This window comes from Bombina bombina, chromosome 7 (genome assembly GCF_027579735.1).
Source record: "Bombina bombina isolate aBomBom1 chromosome 7, aBomBom1.pri, whole genome shotgun sequence".
Classification (NCBI taxonomy): Eukaryota; Metazoa; Chordata; class Amphibia; order Anura; family Bombinatoridae; genus Bombina; species Bombina bombina.
In genome coordinates, this window is record NC_069505.1 from 391,198,234 (window position 1) to 391,213,731 (window position 15,498).

At 39.9% G+C, this 15,498-nt stretch overlaps 1 protein-coding gene across 1 annotated transcript in view; it reads right to left on the reverse strand.

Moving 5' to 3' along the window:
• BSN (bassoon presynaptic cytomatrix protein) overlaps positions 1 to 15,126 on the reverse strand; it is a 551,915-nt gene extending 536,789 nt beyond the window's left edge. The window contains exon 1 of the mRNA XM_053689411.1: positions 14,719 to 15,126. Coding sequence (XP_053545386.1) covers positions 14,719 to 15,126 — 408 coding nt within the window. The remainder of the gene's footprint in view (positions 1 to 14,718) is intronic.
• Between the last annotated feature and the right edge of the window lie 372 nt (positions 15,127 to 15,498).

Sequence of the window (15,498 nt, forward strand, 5' to 3'; positions counted from 1 at the left end):
ATTAAGCGGAACTGCTCCTTGGAAGAAGATTTTGCAAAGGAGAGTGAGATACTGAAGTGTCTCCTTTCCGAGAGAGGTTACTCACGCAAAACCATCAATAGAGCCCATTTGGAGGTGACCAGAATGAATAGAAGTGAGATATTGAGGGGTAACACTAGACCAAGGAGTGGCTATTATTCAAGTAGACCAACTCTGGTCACTACCTACAGCCCGCAGTTTAAGGATATCACCAGTATTGTTAGTAAACATCTACCAATACTTACAGCCGAGGATAGTTTGAAGGACTATGTGTCTAAGGGGTGTAACTTTGTGTCCAAGAGAGCATGCACAATAGGCAACTTGGTGGCACCCAGTGTACTAAGGGATAAAGAGAGGGCCAACAGTAGTTGGCTAAGTGTGAAAGGGCATTTCAAATGCCATTTCTCAAAATGTATAGCCTGTCAGCATAGCAGAGTTACATCCACCTTTCAGTCCGCAACAACAAATGGGGTATTCAATTTGGCTAATTGCACAAATTGTAGAACCCCTTTTGTTGTATACTGCAATGGGCAGTATATAGGGTGTACAACAAGGGAGGTTCGCTCCAGGATTAGAGAGCATTTAAATGACATCTCTCATGATAAAGACAGTTCAGGCCTCTCACAACATTTTATCTCTGTGCATGGGGGCGATGTTACTTCGCTCTCATGGCAGGTTATAGAATGTGTTCGAAACCCCCCTAGAGGGGGAGATAGAGCAGCACGCCTGATGCTGTGTGAAGCCTTTTGGATCTTCAAAATGAAGACAAGAAGACCACAGGGCTTCAATATAGAGGGGGATGTGATACATTTTTGGAAAAGATAGTAGTTCAGTTCTTAGAATAAATTTCTCAGGATCCTCTTACTAATCAGTGTTGCAGCATTAGCCTACCTATAATATATATATGCCGGTTGAGGTATGAAACTCTAGGAAATTTAGTGACATACTTATTGTGAATAATAGGGGGAAATTGTGTTATACATATAAACCTGTGTTAACGGGCAATGTACCTGATAATGAGCTTAATGTCATTAGCCATTAGTGTTTCTGCTTATATACATAGGCTTTAAGTAAGCCTAGACTATATACATATGTGGCAATTCAAATATGTTTATATGTTACAGCTTAATAAGGTTTTTTTAAACAACTAAGGGGGTAGAGCTCATGTAATAGCAACAAGCAGCTGAACAATAAGGGGTTAATTATAACAGACTGAGGAACCAATAGGGAATCACTTTCAGGCTTAAGAGGCAGGAAGTAGGGGTAGCCGGTCATGTTCATGATTAAGGAATTGACCGAAACATGTAGGACAGACTGGTTCCTGAAAATGTTCTGCCTATCTTTTTGATTTTAACAACTCTGTTGCCTAACAAGACATTTTACATCTATGTATGGATATTAAAAACCCATGCTTATTTTAGAGCAGCGGTTCCCAACCTTTTTTCTCTCCTGTACCCCTTGATTAGGCTTTTCATTTATGAGTACCCCCTCTCTTCATTACCCCCACTCATCCCTCAAAATAAAGGAAGCACTTTTTTATAGGGGAGGTAAGCTATACCTGAATTGCATACGACGTGAATCAACAGGATTAAAGCTCAGATCTTATTCTCTGGAGTCCTGCTGTGTGGCTGGTGCCCCTGGCAGCTGCCTGGTTGCTCCTAAACAAGGCCCTGGGGGGGGAGTAATGATCATAAAAATAAATATTTAAATTTGTGAGATCAGATCGATATTAACCACCCAGCCACTATGAACGTTTTTAGTTGGAAGTGAAGCAGTCTGAATCAAGCAAGCACTAGAAGCAGTACTTTACTTACCGGCACTGACTATAACTTATTTGGGGATGCAGAGCTGCCTCGCCTGTGTCACTCGCAATCTCAACGGCTCTATCACACGTGTCCACGTAGCTATGCTGCAGTGCCGCTTCTATTTGAGCACTTGCAGTCAAAATTGTGTGCATGGGACCGAGGTGGGTGGAGCAGGAGGCTAAGATGTCTGGTGACACAGGGTGATCATTAATATGTGGACCGGAGTCATCCACACCCGGTCCACATATTTCAGGTGCAGGGGCTCCCATCTGCCTATATGCCAGGCCAGGACTTCATTTGTCACTTTCCGGCTAAATGCTCCTTCCTTCCACAGTTCCACGATGCTTATTAGTTGATGACCCATTGAGAGTGCCCCCCCCGATCCTCCCCCCACATCTTCCGCCATTACCAACAATATTTTTGTGTACCCCCAACCGGCCTGCCAAGTACCCCCAGGGGTACACGTACCCCAGGTTGGGAACCGCTGTTTTAGAGGATCGCAGTGTATTTTTTTCGTTTGCATACATTATTTTGTAACTACGCAGCTTTTAATATATTGTTATATCTCTATTATAGAGTATTTAGAAAAATATGCTAAAGACAGTTTGTTGCTCTGTAAATTCCATCACTTTATTGTATTATTATTAATAGGAAACCTCATATATATTCTATTGTATTCATGTCTATCTATCTATCTATCTATCTATCTATCTATCTATCTGTCTGTCTGTCTGTCTCTGTCTATCTATCATCTATCTATCTGTTTGTCTATCATCTATCTATCTGTCTATCTATCATCTATCTATCCGTTTGTCTATCATCTATCTATATGTTTGTCTATCATCTATCTATCTTTCTATCTGCCTGTCTATCATCTATCTATCTATCTATCTATCTGTCTGTCTGTCTCTGTCTATCTATCATCTATCTATTCGTTTGTCATTTATCTATCTATCTATTTATCTATCTTTTTGTCTATCATCTATCTCTCTATCTATCTATCTATCTATCATCTATATATCTGTCTGCCTGTCTATCATCTATCTAAACTGTCTGTCTTGTCTATCTATCTGTCTGTCTATCATCTATCTATCTTTCTATCTATCTATCTATCTATATATCTGTCCGTCTATCATCTATCTATCTATCTATCTATCTATCTATCTGCATGTCTGTCTATCTGCCTATTGATCAATAACCCAGGTAAGCATGAAGGGCTCAGACACCCACCCAGTTTGAGCCAAAATATGCTCCTGGTGTAGATAGGATTCTCAGGTACAAAACCCCCCAAAAAAAGACTATCTATTGATTTATCTGTCTGTCTTTCTGTCTATATCTCACTCTCTTTCTTTCTTTCGTTCTTTCTTTCTGTCTTTCTTTCTTTGTTTTAAATTTTTGCCAAAAGTGTGCAAAAATTTAAAGGTATGGTCTGTCCCTTTATGGTCTTCTTCAATGGCTGTTAGCACAGGTGTTTCATCGTCTTCATAGATTTTCTCTGTTTGAAAGACCATTTGACTGCATCCAACTAACAAAACGTGCATTAGCAGGAAGGTGGGACAATAGAACTGCAGAGGAATTAGTCTCTCGGAAAATATTCTCAGCAGGTCTGACTTCTTTTTTCTTAGCCCATTTACTCTGACTGCAGAATATGCTGTTCGGGTCTGCTATACATTCGTTGCTAGCATTTGTTATCGATCTCCCAGTTTGCCCATTACACAGCAGCTTTATACGTGTATGGACTGAAGATCACAGAGCCAATCAGTGCGTAACACAGAGCTGAAATGAGCTTGTTTTGGAATACTATGCGAAACACAAAGGAAGTATTATTAAAATGTCAACTGCGGTGTCACCGAAAGAAATATTATATTCAGAATATGGCATTTCAAACACTGCAATTTAAATATTGAGATTTGAACAGGAGTGCATTTTTGTTAACCCTTTTACTATCAAAGCCTCTCTCTGGCAGACAAAAGGTAAATAAAAACAAAACATTACATTCAGGGCTAGAGCGCAAATAAGTGCTACCACTCGCATGTTAGAAGCGCTCGTATTAAAATTTGAAAGTAAAAAGTATGCGAGCGAGCCAAAAAAAAGATGACGCAAAAAAATATTGTGACTGCATTGACTCCATCTCCCATAGAAGTCAATGAAAAGCAAACATTTAAAAAAAAGCTAACATCCATACTCGCGCGCTACCCAGAACACGTACATTCAAAAGTGCTATATTCATATTTCACATTCCAATGTTCTTCACATAGCAAAATATGTTCTATTTATGCTTAAATACTTATTTCTATACGTATCTGTATATACCTATATATCTTTTCCTATAGATATATAGGCATATATATGTATTTTACATGAACAGTATCATATATATATATAGAAATATGTATTTAAATATTATTTCAATAATGCACCTTAAAATTACTAAATGTACTATACTCCACTCATAATCTAGCCCTAAATGTGGGCCAACATTTCATCTTTGCAAATTAAAATGGTGTAAATTAGGGTTATAACATGCAATGTCCCCTGCATTTAAATGACAATCTATTCCAGAATGTGTATTGTTTAAAAAGGTAGATAATCCCTTTATTACCCATTCCCCAGCTTTGCATAACCAACACAGTTATATTAATAGACTTTTTACCTCTGTGATTACCTTGTATCTAAGCCTCTGCAGACCGCCCCCTTATTTCAGTTCTTTTGACAGACTTGCATTTTAGCCAATCAGTGCTAAAAGTAACTCTATGGGGGTGAGCACATTGTTATCTATATGGCACAAATGAACTAGTGCTGTCTAGCTGTGAAAAAATGTCAATATGCACTAAGATAAGATAAGAGATGGCCTTCAAGGGGTTAGAAAGTAGCATATAAACCTATGTAGGTTTATCTTTCAACAAATAATATACCAAGAGAACAAAACAAATTTGATGATAAAAGTAAATTAGAAAGTTATTTACAATTGCATGTCCTATCTGAATCATGAAAGTTTATTTCTGGCTAGACTGTCCCTTTAACTATATAAATCTGGTATTATTTATTAACGCCTGCCATAGTGCTTTGGAATGCACTTTAAATTCTATACACATAAATTAATAAGAGTTGAATTAAGGCTGAAAGTTAAATTTTTCTTTCATGATTTAGACAACTTTTCAATGTACTGCTATGATTAAATGTGCTTTGTTATCTTGGTATCCTTTTCTTGGAAAGCATATCTAGGTAGGCCCAGGACCAGTAATGCAGTATTGGGACTACCTTGGTGGCTGCACATATATGCCTTATTGGTTCAACTTATGTGTGCAGCTAGCTCCCAGTAGTGAATTGATGCTCTTTCAATAAAGGACACCATGTCTCTTTAATAAATGGGGAACAAAGAATCAATAAAAAAAAGTTTGAGGTGTTTTGAAAGGGATATAGGGATATGTTCTGTGACATGGGAGGCAAAGTGTATATGTGTATGTGTTTAATATTAACAATTAAACATGGAAAGTGGATAGCAAAAAAATAACAAAACAAAAAAAGCATTACCTGAGTGTTAAGTATTGTGCATTTATACATTTGTGTCATACAACAGGAATATTTTTAGTTATATTTTGTTTTTATTAGCTTCTGTATGCAGATTGAAACATTGCTAGCCTGAAACCCTGCTAGCCTGAAACGCTGCTAGACTGAAACACTGCTAGACAAACACTGCTAGACTCAAACACTGCTAGATTGAAACACTGCTAGACTGAAACACTGCTAGATTGAAACACTGCTAGACTGAAACACTGCTAGACTGAAACACTGCTAGACTGAAACACTGCTAGCCTGAAACACTGCTGGACTGAAACACTGCTAGCCTGAAACACTGCTAGCCTGAAACACTGCTAGCCTGAAACACTGCTAGCCTGAAACACTGCTAGCCTGAAACACTGCTAGATTGAAACACTGCTAGATTGAAACACTGCTAGATTGAAACACTGCTAGACTCAAACACTGCTAGACTCAAACACTGCTAGACTCAAACACTGCTAGATTGAAACACTGCTAGATTGAAACACTGCTAGATTGAAACACTGCTAGACTCAAACACTGCTAGACTCAAACACTGCTAGACTCAAACACTGCTAGACTCAAACACTGCTAGATTGAAATATTGCTAGACTGAAACCCAACAGTAGATGTGATAGACCCCCACCTACAACTACAAACTACCTATACCCACCATGTATAAAGTTTGACCATTCTATCCAATGTGACAACTACAATCTGTTTGCCGTATAAAAAGTTCATAGTGCATGCTCAACTTGTTCCCCCACTCCTTAGGTAGCCCACTTGAATGTTGCTGAGGCTGTTTTCTTATATTATACCAGTAGTAGGGGACATACCTATATATGTAAAGGTTTGTATAAATGTACATGCATGAGCAGAATTGTACAGGCTTATCAGTCTGCAGGAGTATTTATATTTATGTTGTCTATTTTCTACAATACTAGTTGTTATCACTGGATTACTCCATAAGAGATATTGCATGCTTACTTCATGTCTCCATTAATCAATGAGTGGCCTAGATTTGATTGTTCATTCTTCTTAGAGTCAGTGCATAATTGATTATTTTTTTCTATATACAAACTAGCTCAGTTATTATAATATATATAAAATTATATGGGTCCAAAAGAGACCCTCATTTCATGTTATTGTTTCTCCCCCCACTTCCCCATTTAGATCATTACTATGGCAAGGGCCCAAGAGAGAACCTTATCTTTGTTTAGGGGAAATATTATTAACATATATTTTATCACATGCCAAGGGGACATTTAAACCATTACAATATATTTTCCTAAAAGTTAGAAAATTGAGATTCACCACCTGAGATCCAAAAGTGGTCTCCCAATGCTTCTGGTTGCCTTCTTTAGCTTTATATCTTTTCTATGGTTATGAGAAGTCCAAGAGTGGCCTCATATGTTAATCTGAAGTCTGATAGTCTGATGGGCAAAAACTGTCTCCTAATTTGACAAATGTTTCTCTTGCTTAATGTTTTTCTTTTTCTTGGATATATGAATATGGTTTCTCTATATAAGCTGAACTGACATTTATGCTTTTGTAGGCCTCACAATAAATCTAAATAAAAAAATATATATATATCTCATTTCAGTTTGAGAACCCCTTTTAATTAATGTGGCCATCCTCCTCTATATAGGAAAAGAATTACTAAGGAATCATGGGAAAGTGGGAGGAATTAAAACTTTGTTATGTGGAGTGTTTTGCCTCCTCCAGTAGGATTAGACTTGAATCCCACAGGTGATGGCTTGTGTACTCTCACTATCGTATGAAACAATACTCTTAATTTCCATACTTAAGGGGATAGTATACACCAATTTTCATATAACTGCATGTAATAGACACTACTATAAAAAAAAAAAAGAATATGCACAGATACTGATTTATAAATCCAGTATTAAAACTTTTAAAAACTTTTAGCACTGTTGATGAGGTTAGTCAGGGACACCCTGTGAAAGGGGCTGGGAAAGCTGAAATACTCTTTCAGAAAGAGCAGACACCCTCCCCCTCCCCTGCATATGAAAAACAAAATTTATGCTTACCTGATTAATTTCTTTCTCTTGCGATGTATCGAGTCCACGGATTTATCCAATACTTGTGGGATATTCTCCTTCCCAACAGGAAGTGGCAAAGAGAGCACCCACAGCAGAGCTGTCTATATAGCTCCTCCCCTAACTCCACCCCCAAGTCATTCGACCAAAGGCTAGGAAGAAAAAGGAGAAACTATAGGGTGCAGAGGTGACTGAGGTTTTTTAATAAAATATACTACCTGTCTTAAACAGACAGGGCGGGCCGTGGACTCGATACATCGCAAGAGAAAGAAATTTATCAGGTAAGCATAAATTTTGTTTTCTCTTGCAAGATGTATCGAGTCCATGGATTCATCCAATACTTGTGGGATACCAATACCAAAGCTTTAGGACACGGATGAAGGGAGGGACAAGACAGGTACCTAAACGGAAGGCACCACTGCTTGTAGAACCTTTCTCCCAAAAATAGCCTCTGAAGAAGCAAAAGTATCAAATTTGTAAAATTTGGAAAAAGTATGAAGGGAAGACCAAGTCGCTGCCTTTCAAATCTGTTCTACAGAAGCCTCATTTTTAAAAGCCCATGTGGAAGCCATCGCTCTAGTAGAGTGAGCTGTAATCCGTTCAGGAGGCTGCTGGCCAGCAGTCTAATAAGCCAAATGGATGATGCTTTTCAGCCAAAAAGAAAGAGAGGTTGCCGTAGCTTTTTGACCCGTCCACTTTCCAGAATAGACAACAAACAATGAAGATGTTTGACGGAAATCTTTAGTTGCTTGTAAGTAGAACTTTAAAGCACGAACCACATCTAGGTTGTGCAACAGACGTTCCTTCTTGGAAGAAGGATTAGGACACAGAGAAGGAACAACAATTTCCTGATTGATATTCCTATTAGAAACAACCTTAGGAAGGAATCCAGGCTTGGTACGCAAAACCACCTTATCAGCATGGAAAACAAGATAAGGTGAGTCACACTGTAAAGCAGATAATTCAGAAACTCTTTGAGCCGAAGAGATAGCTACTAAAAACAGAATTTTCCAAGATAGAAGCTTAATATCTATGGAATGCATAGGTTCAAACGGAACCCCTTGAAGAACTTTAAGAACTAAATTTAAACTCCATGGCGGAGCAACAGGTTTAAACACAGGCTTGATTCTAACTAAAGCCTGACAAAATGCCTGAACGTCTGGAACATCGGCCAGGCGCTTGTGTAAATGGATAGACAAAGCAGATATGTGTCCCTTTAAGGAACTAGCTGATAATCCCTTCTCCAATCCTTCTTGAAAAAAAGATAATAGCCTAGGAATCCTGATCTTACTCCATGAGTAATCCTTGGAATCACACCAGTAAAGATATTTACGCCATATCTTATGATAGATTTTCCTGGTGACAGGCTTTCAAGCCTGAATCAAGGTATCAATGACCGACTCAGAGAAACCATGCTTTGCTAAAATCAAGAGTTCAATCTCCAAGCAGTCAGACGCAGAGAAATTAGATTTGGATGCTTGAATGGACCCTGAATCAGAAGGTCCTGCCTCAGTGGCAGAGTCCATGGTGGAACGGATGACATGTCCACCAGATCTGCATACCAAGTCCTGCGTGGCCACGCAGGTGCTATCAAAATTACTGAAGCTCTCTCCTGCTTGATTCTGGCAATCAGACGAGGAAGGAGAGGGAATGGTGGAAACACATAGGCCAGGTTGAAGGACCAGGGCACTGCTAGAGCATCTATCAGTACTGCCTGGGGATCCCTTGACCTGGTCCCGTAACAAGGAAGCTTGGCGTTCTGACGAGACGCCATCAGATCCAATTCTGGTGTGCCCCATAGCTGAATCAGTTAGGCAAATACCTCCGGATGGAGCTCCTACTCCCACGAATGAAGAGTCTGACGACTTAGGAAATCCGCCTCCCAGTTCTCTACCCCTGGGATATGGATTGCTGAAAGATGGCAAGAGTGAGTCTATGCCCATCGGATTATTTTGGAAACCTCTATCATCGCTAGAGAACTCCGTGTTTCCCCTTGATGATTGATATAAGCTACAGTCGTGATGTTGTCCAACTGAAATCTGATGAATTTGGCAGCAGCCAGTTGAGGCCACGCCTGAAGCGCATTGAATATCGCTCTCAGTTCTAGAATGTTTATCGGGAGGAGAGTCTCCTCCTGAGACCATAAACCCTGTGCTTTCAGGGAGTTCCAGACTGCACCCCAGCCCAGTAGGCTGGCATCTGTCGTAACTATGACCCACTCTGGTCTGCGGAAACACATTCCCCGAGACAGGTGAACCTGTGACAACCACCAGAGAAGAGAATCTCTGGTCTCCTGATCCAGATCTATCTGAGGAGATAAATCTGCATAATCCCCATTCCACTGTTCGAGCATGCATAGTTGCAGTGGTCTGAGGTGTAGGCGAGCAAACGGAACTATGTCCATTGCCGCTACCATTAGTCCGATTACCTCCATACACTGAGCCACTGACGGCCGAGGAATGGAATGAAGAGCTCGGCAGTGGTTACAAGTTTTGATTTCCTGACCTCCGTCAGAAATATTTTCATTTCTACCGAGTCTATCAGAGTCCCTAGGAAGGAAACTCTTGTGAGGGGGGACAGAGAACTCTTTTTTATGTTCACCTTCCACCCATATCTCAGAAAAGCCAACACAATGTACGTGTGAGACTTGGCTAGTTGGAAAGTTGACGCTTGAATTAAGATGTTGTCTAGATAAGGCGCCACTGCTATGCCCCACGGTCTTAGAACCGCCAGAAGGGACCCTAGCACCTTTGTGAAAATTCTGGGAGCCGTGGCCAACCCGAAGGGAAGGGCCACGAACTGGTAATGCCTGTCCAGAAAGGCGAACCTGAGAAATTGGTGATGATCTCTGTGAATAGGGATGTGCAGATACGCATCCTTTAAGTCCACGGTGGTCATATATTGACCCTCCTGGATCAGTGGCAGAATAGTCCGAATAGTCTCCATCTTGAAAACCTTTGCCCTTGTTCCACTTTTGGAACTGGGTGAATCACTCACATGATATGTAGGTCTTCTACACAGCGTAAGAACGCCTCTCTTTTTGTCTGGTTTGCAGACAACCGAGAAAGGTGTAATCTCCCCCTTGGGGGGGAATCTTTGAAGTCCAGAAGATATCCCTGGGAAACAATTTCTAAAGCCCAGGAATCCTGAACATTTCTTGCCCAAGCCTGAGCGAAGAGAGAGAGTCTTCCTCCTACTAGATCCGGTCCCGGATCGGGTGCTACCCCTTCATACTGTCTTGGAGGCAGCTGCAGGCTTCTTGGCCTGTTTACCCTTGTTCCAAGCCTGGTTAGGTTTCCAGACTGACTTGGATTGAGCAAAGCTTCCTCTTCCCCTTTGCAGCAGGGGAAGAGGAAGCGGGACCACCCTTGAAGATTCGAAAAGAACGAAAATTATTTTGTTTGGTCCTCATTTTATTTGTTTTATCCTGAGGGAGGGCATGGCCTTTCCCTCCAGTGATGTCTGAAATAATCTTCTTCAATTCAGGCCCGAATAGGGTCTTTCCTTTGAAAGGGATGGTCAAAAGCTTAGATTTTGATGACACATCAGCTGACCAGGACTTAAGCCATAACGCTCTACGCGCTAAAATGGCAAAACCTGAATTCTTTGCCGCTAATTTAGCCAGTTGAAAAGCGGCATCTGTAATGAAAGAATTAGCCAATTTAAGAGCCTTAATTCTATCCAGAATATCATCTAATGAGGTCTCCACCTGAAGAGCCTCTTCCAGAGCCTCGAACCAAAAAGCAGCTGCAGTAGTTACAGGAACAATGCACGCAATAGGTTGGAGAAGAAAACCTTGATGAACAAAAATTTTCTTTAGGAGACCCTCTAATTTTTTATCCATAGGATCTTTGAAAGCACAACTGTCTTCAATAGGTATAGTTGTACGCTTAGCCAGTTTAGAAATAGCTCCCTCCACCTTAGGGACCGTCTGCCACGAGTTCCGCATGGTGTCAGATATGGGAAACATTTTCTTAAAAGTAGGAGGGGGAACGAACGGAATACCTGGTCTATCCCACTCCTTAGTAACAATGTCCGCAATCCTCTTAGGGACCGGAAAAACATCAGTGTAAACAGGAACCTCTAGGTATTTGTCCATTTTACACAATTTCTCTGGAACCACAATAGGGTCACAATAATCCAGAGTCGCTAACACCTCCCTGAGCAACAAGCGGAGGTGTTCTTAAATTTAAAGGCCGTCATATCAGAGTCTGTCTGAGGGAGCGTCTTTCCTGAATCAGAAATCTCTCCCTCAGACAGCAAATCCCGTACCCCTACTTCAGAACATTGTAAAGGTATATCGGATACGGCTACTAAAGCGTCAGAAGGCTCAGCATTTGTTCTTAACCCAGAACTATCATGCTTCCCTTGTAACCCAGGCAGTTTAGATAAAACCTCTGTGAGGGTAGAATTCATAACTGCGGCCATGTCTTGTAAGGTAAATGAAGTAGACGCACTAGAGGTACTTGGCGTCACTTGTACGGGCGTTACAGGTTGTGACACTTGGGGAGAACTAGATGGCATAACCTTATTTCTTTCTGTCTGAGAATCCTCTAGCGCTACATTCTTAAGGGCTACAATATGCTCTTTAAAATTTATAGACATATCAGTACAAGTGGGACACATTCTAAGAGGGGTTTCCACAATGGCTTCTAAACATATTGAACAAGGAGTTTCCTTGATGTCAGACATATTAGCAGGCTAGTAATGAGACAAGCAAGCTTGAAAAACACTTTATTTAATGTAAAAACAACAATTTCAAAAAACGGTACTGTGCCTTTATGAGAAAAAAAGGTGCACACGTTCTGCAAAACTGCTTAAAAATGCAGCAAACTTTTTGAATTTTTTACAGTATATTTAGTAAGCCTTAGTAAGGTTGCCCCACCAGTAAAAGAAGTAATTAACCCCTTAATAACGAAACCGGATTGACAAGTGTCAAAAACCGGAAAATACACAGCCAGCACCTTGCCACAGCTCTGCTGCAGCGCCCACCTGCCCTTAGGGGTTGAATCTGAGGGAACAAGGCTTCGTTTTGGCCCCAAAATTGAGTCAGGACCCTCCTGTGTTGCAGCTTGCTGTCCAGTAGTGAAAAACAACTGCGCATCTAAGGCGCGAAAATAGGCCCCACCCACCTCACTCGATGTCTGTGGGGCCTTAAAGTAACACACTAATGTGTTTCAAACAGCCATGTGGGTTATAAAACCTTAATATGAGCCAAATGAACCCTCAGAATAAAAGTCCCCAAAAACGTTTTCCATATTTCTCACAATAAAAATGTTTGCTCTATTATAAATATAAGTGTCAACCATAAAGTAACTTAGCCCTTATGCAAGCTTGTAATACCACAAAAAGTCTCTGATTACAGCTTACCCTTCCCCTCATGGGGATACTGTCAGCCTTTTCTTGAAATATCAGTGTTTCTAGAAAAAATGACTGAACATACCTCAATGCAGCATAGCATGCAAACCGTTCCTCTCACTGATGTTTTCCTGTACTCCTCAGCTTCTGTGGGAACAGCAGTGTATCTTAGTTACAAATGCTAAGATCATCATCCTCCAGGCAGAAATCTTTATCTATTTTCTGCTTGAGAGTAAATATCACACACCGGTACCATTTAAAATAACAAACTCTTGCTTGAAGAAAATAAAAACTAACATTTTATCACCACAATCACTTTACCCTTCCTCTTGCTTAGAGCCGGCAAAGAGAATGACTGGGGGGTGGAGTTAGGGGAGGAGCTATATAGAAAGCTCTGCTGTGGGTGCTCTCTTTGCCTCTTCCTGTTGGGAAGGAGAATATCCCACAAGTATTGGATGAATCCGTGGACTCGATACATCTTGCAAGAGAAATACAGATTACACAAACATGAGTTTGGTCTACATCGACCGAATGCCTTCTTTTTCAAATAAAGATAGCAAGAGAACAAAGAAAGTTTGATAATAGGAGTAAATTACAAACATTTGGGTTCAGTGTCCCTTTAAGTATGCTCCATGCACCAGTATTTTAAACACAGCACTTGCTCAGAGAGCCATCTGGTAATGACATGATATGCTGACATGACACAAGCCCCACTGGATCTCTGAGCAGCTGTAGTAATTAAAATGCTGGTGCACTGAAAATATCTAGCTATGCTTCACATGCACGTGCAGAGAAAAACGCTAACACTATAAACAGTTATAACTATTACTAGAAGCATTTTTGCCAATACTTTTATATTGTAAATATGTTTCTATCCAAAGATGTCATTTATCTATGTGCATTTTAATTTTGACCAGAATGTCCCTATAAATGAAAAAGGGGGGGGGGGGTAGAGGCGGAAATAAATAATAAAATGATACAGATATTTATATAACAATTTCAAAAGTTTTCATTTTTACCATTATCTATGTCTCATTTTCTTGATGTGTTAATTCTGAATCAATTACTGTTTATGAACGTTTGTTACTGAATTTGCATAAATATCTTCATGACATCATATTCTATAGGTATTTATAACGCGCTATCAAGTAAACACTGTGGGACATCTGTTGTTTTTGTTGTGTTTGTTTGTACTTTCAATACTTTTTTTGTTGTTTATTGCTTTTCATATTCACGCTGCATGATTTTATAGAAGATTTTGTACAATAAGATCTAAGTTTAGAGCACTTAAAGGGACACTAAACCCAATTGTTTTCATTAATGATTCAGATAGAGCAGATAACTATTATCAATTTGTCTTCATTCTATTGCTGTCTTTATTTAAAAAGCAGGAATGTAAAGCTTAAGAGCCGGCCCATTTTTTATTCTGAATCTGGGTTATGCTTGCTTATTGGTTTGCTAAATCTAGCCACCAATAAGCAAGACCTAAAATGGGCTGCCTCCTAAGCTTTAAATGAGTGGGTTTTTTTAAATAAAGATAGCCAGAGAACGAAGAAAAATTGATAACAGGAGTAAATTAGAAAGTTGCTTAAAATCGCATGCTCTATCTGAATCATGAAAGAAAAAATGAAGGTTCAGTATCCCTTTAAGTGCAGTGCTAAGAATTGATTAATGGAAAAGCCTCTCTTTATAAATATCTTTTTAGAAGAAACAAATGGATACATATCTACTAAACAACGTCTAAAAGCTTTTGTGCCTTAAGATAAAATATAAGCTTGCTAAGTTTCACACAAAAACAAAGAAATGTTTGTGCTAATAACACATTATACATTGTTGTATAGAGATTGTCATGTGTGTCTGCTTAAACATTGCATATCTGTATCCAGTAAGACTAATAAATTCCAATAGAGTATCAAGATATAATCAAACCTAATTACCTCTGTGAGATGAGGGTTGGGATTAAATCCACACTGGTTGCAGACTTCACTGCGACACTGCGTACAGGTGTTAAAGTTTAGCTGGTTAGGGGATGAGGTGAGGTCTGTGGTGTTGCATATCGGACATAGTGTGCTGCTCGGAAGAGGCGCAATCTGGGGCACTGAATAAGGAGACGTGGGCGTGGTGCCTGGAGAGGATGCGGGTGACCTTCCCGACCTTTGACCTTTGTTATCCACTTGCAATGTCCTCCTGGAAACGTCCGTTTGTGGATGGGATGACGGGGCATGGCTTTTTATCTCTTTTGTGCTTTCAGAGGTTGAAGTCGTCTGCCTGAAAGTCTGGGACGAACTTTGTCCAGCCAAACGCCCAGAATTCTCCAGCCGTCCGGGGGCACTAAAACAACACATTATAAATAGAAATCAGTCTAGCGTATTTTTTTATAACACTTTAAAGTGATACTAAACCCATTTTTTTTTCTTTTATGATTCAATTTTAAGCAACTTTCTAATTTACTCCTATTATCAATTTGTCTTCGTTTTCTTGCTATCTTTATTCGAAAAAGCAGGAATCAAAGCTTAGGAGACAGCCCAATTTTGGTTCAGCACCCTGGATAGTGCTTGCTGATTGTTGGCTACATTTACCCAGCCAGCGCAACCCAGGTGCTGAACCTAAAATGCCTTGGCTCCAAAGCTTTCATTCCTGTTTTTTCAAATAAAGATACCAAGAGAACGAAGAAAATTTGATAATAGGAGTAAAATAGAAACTTGCTTAAAATTGCT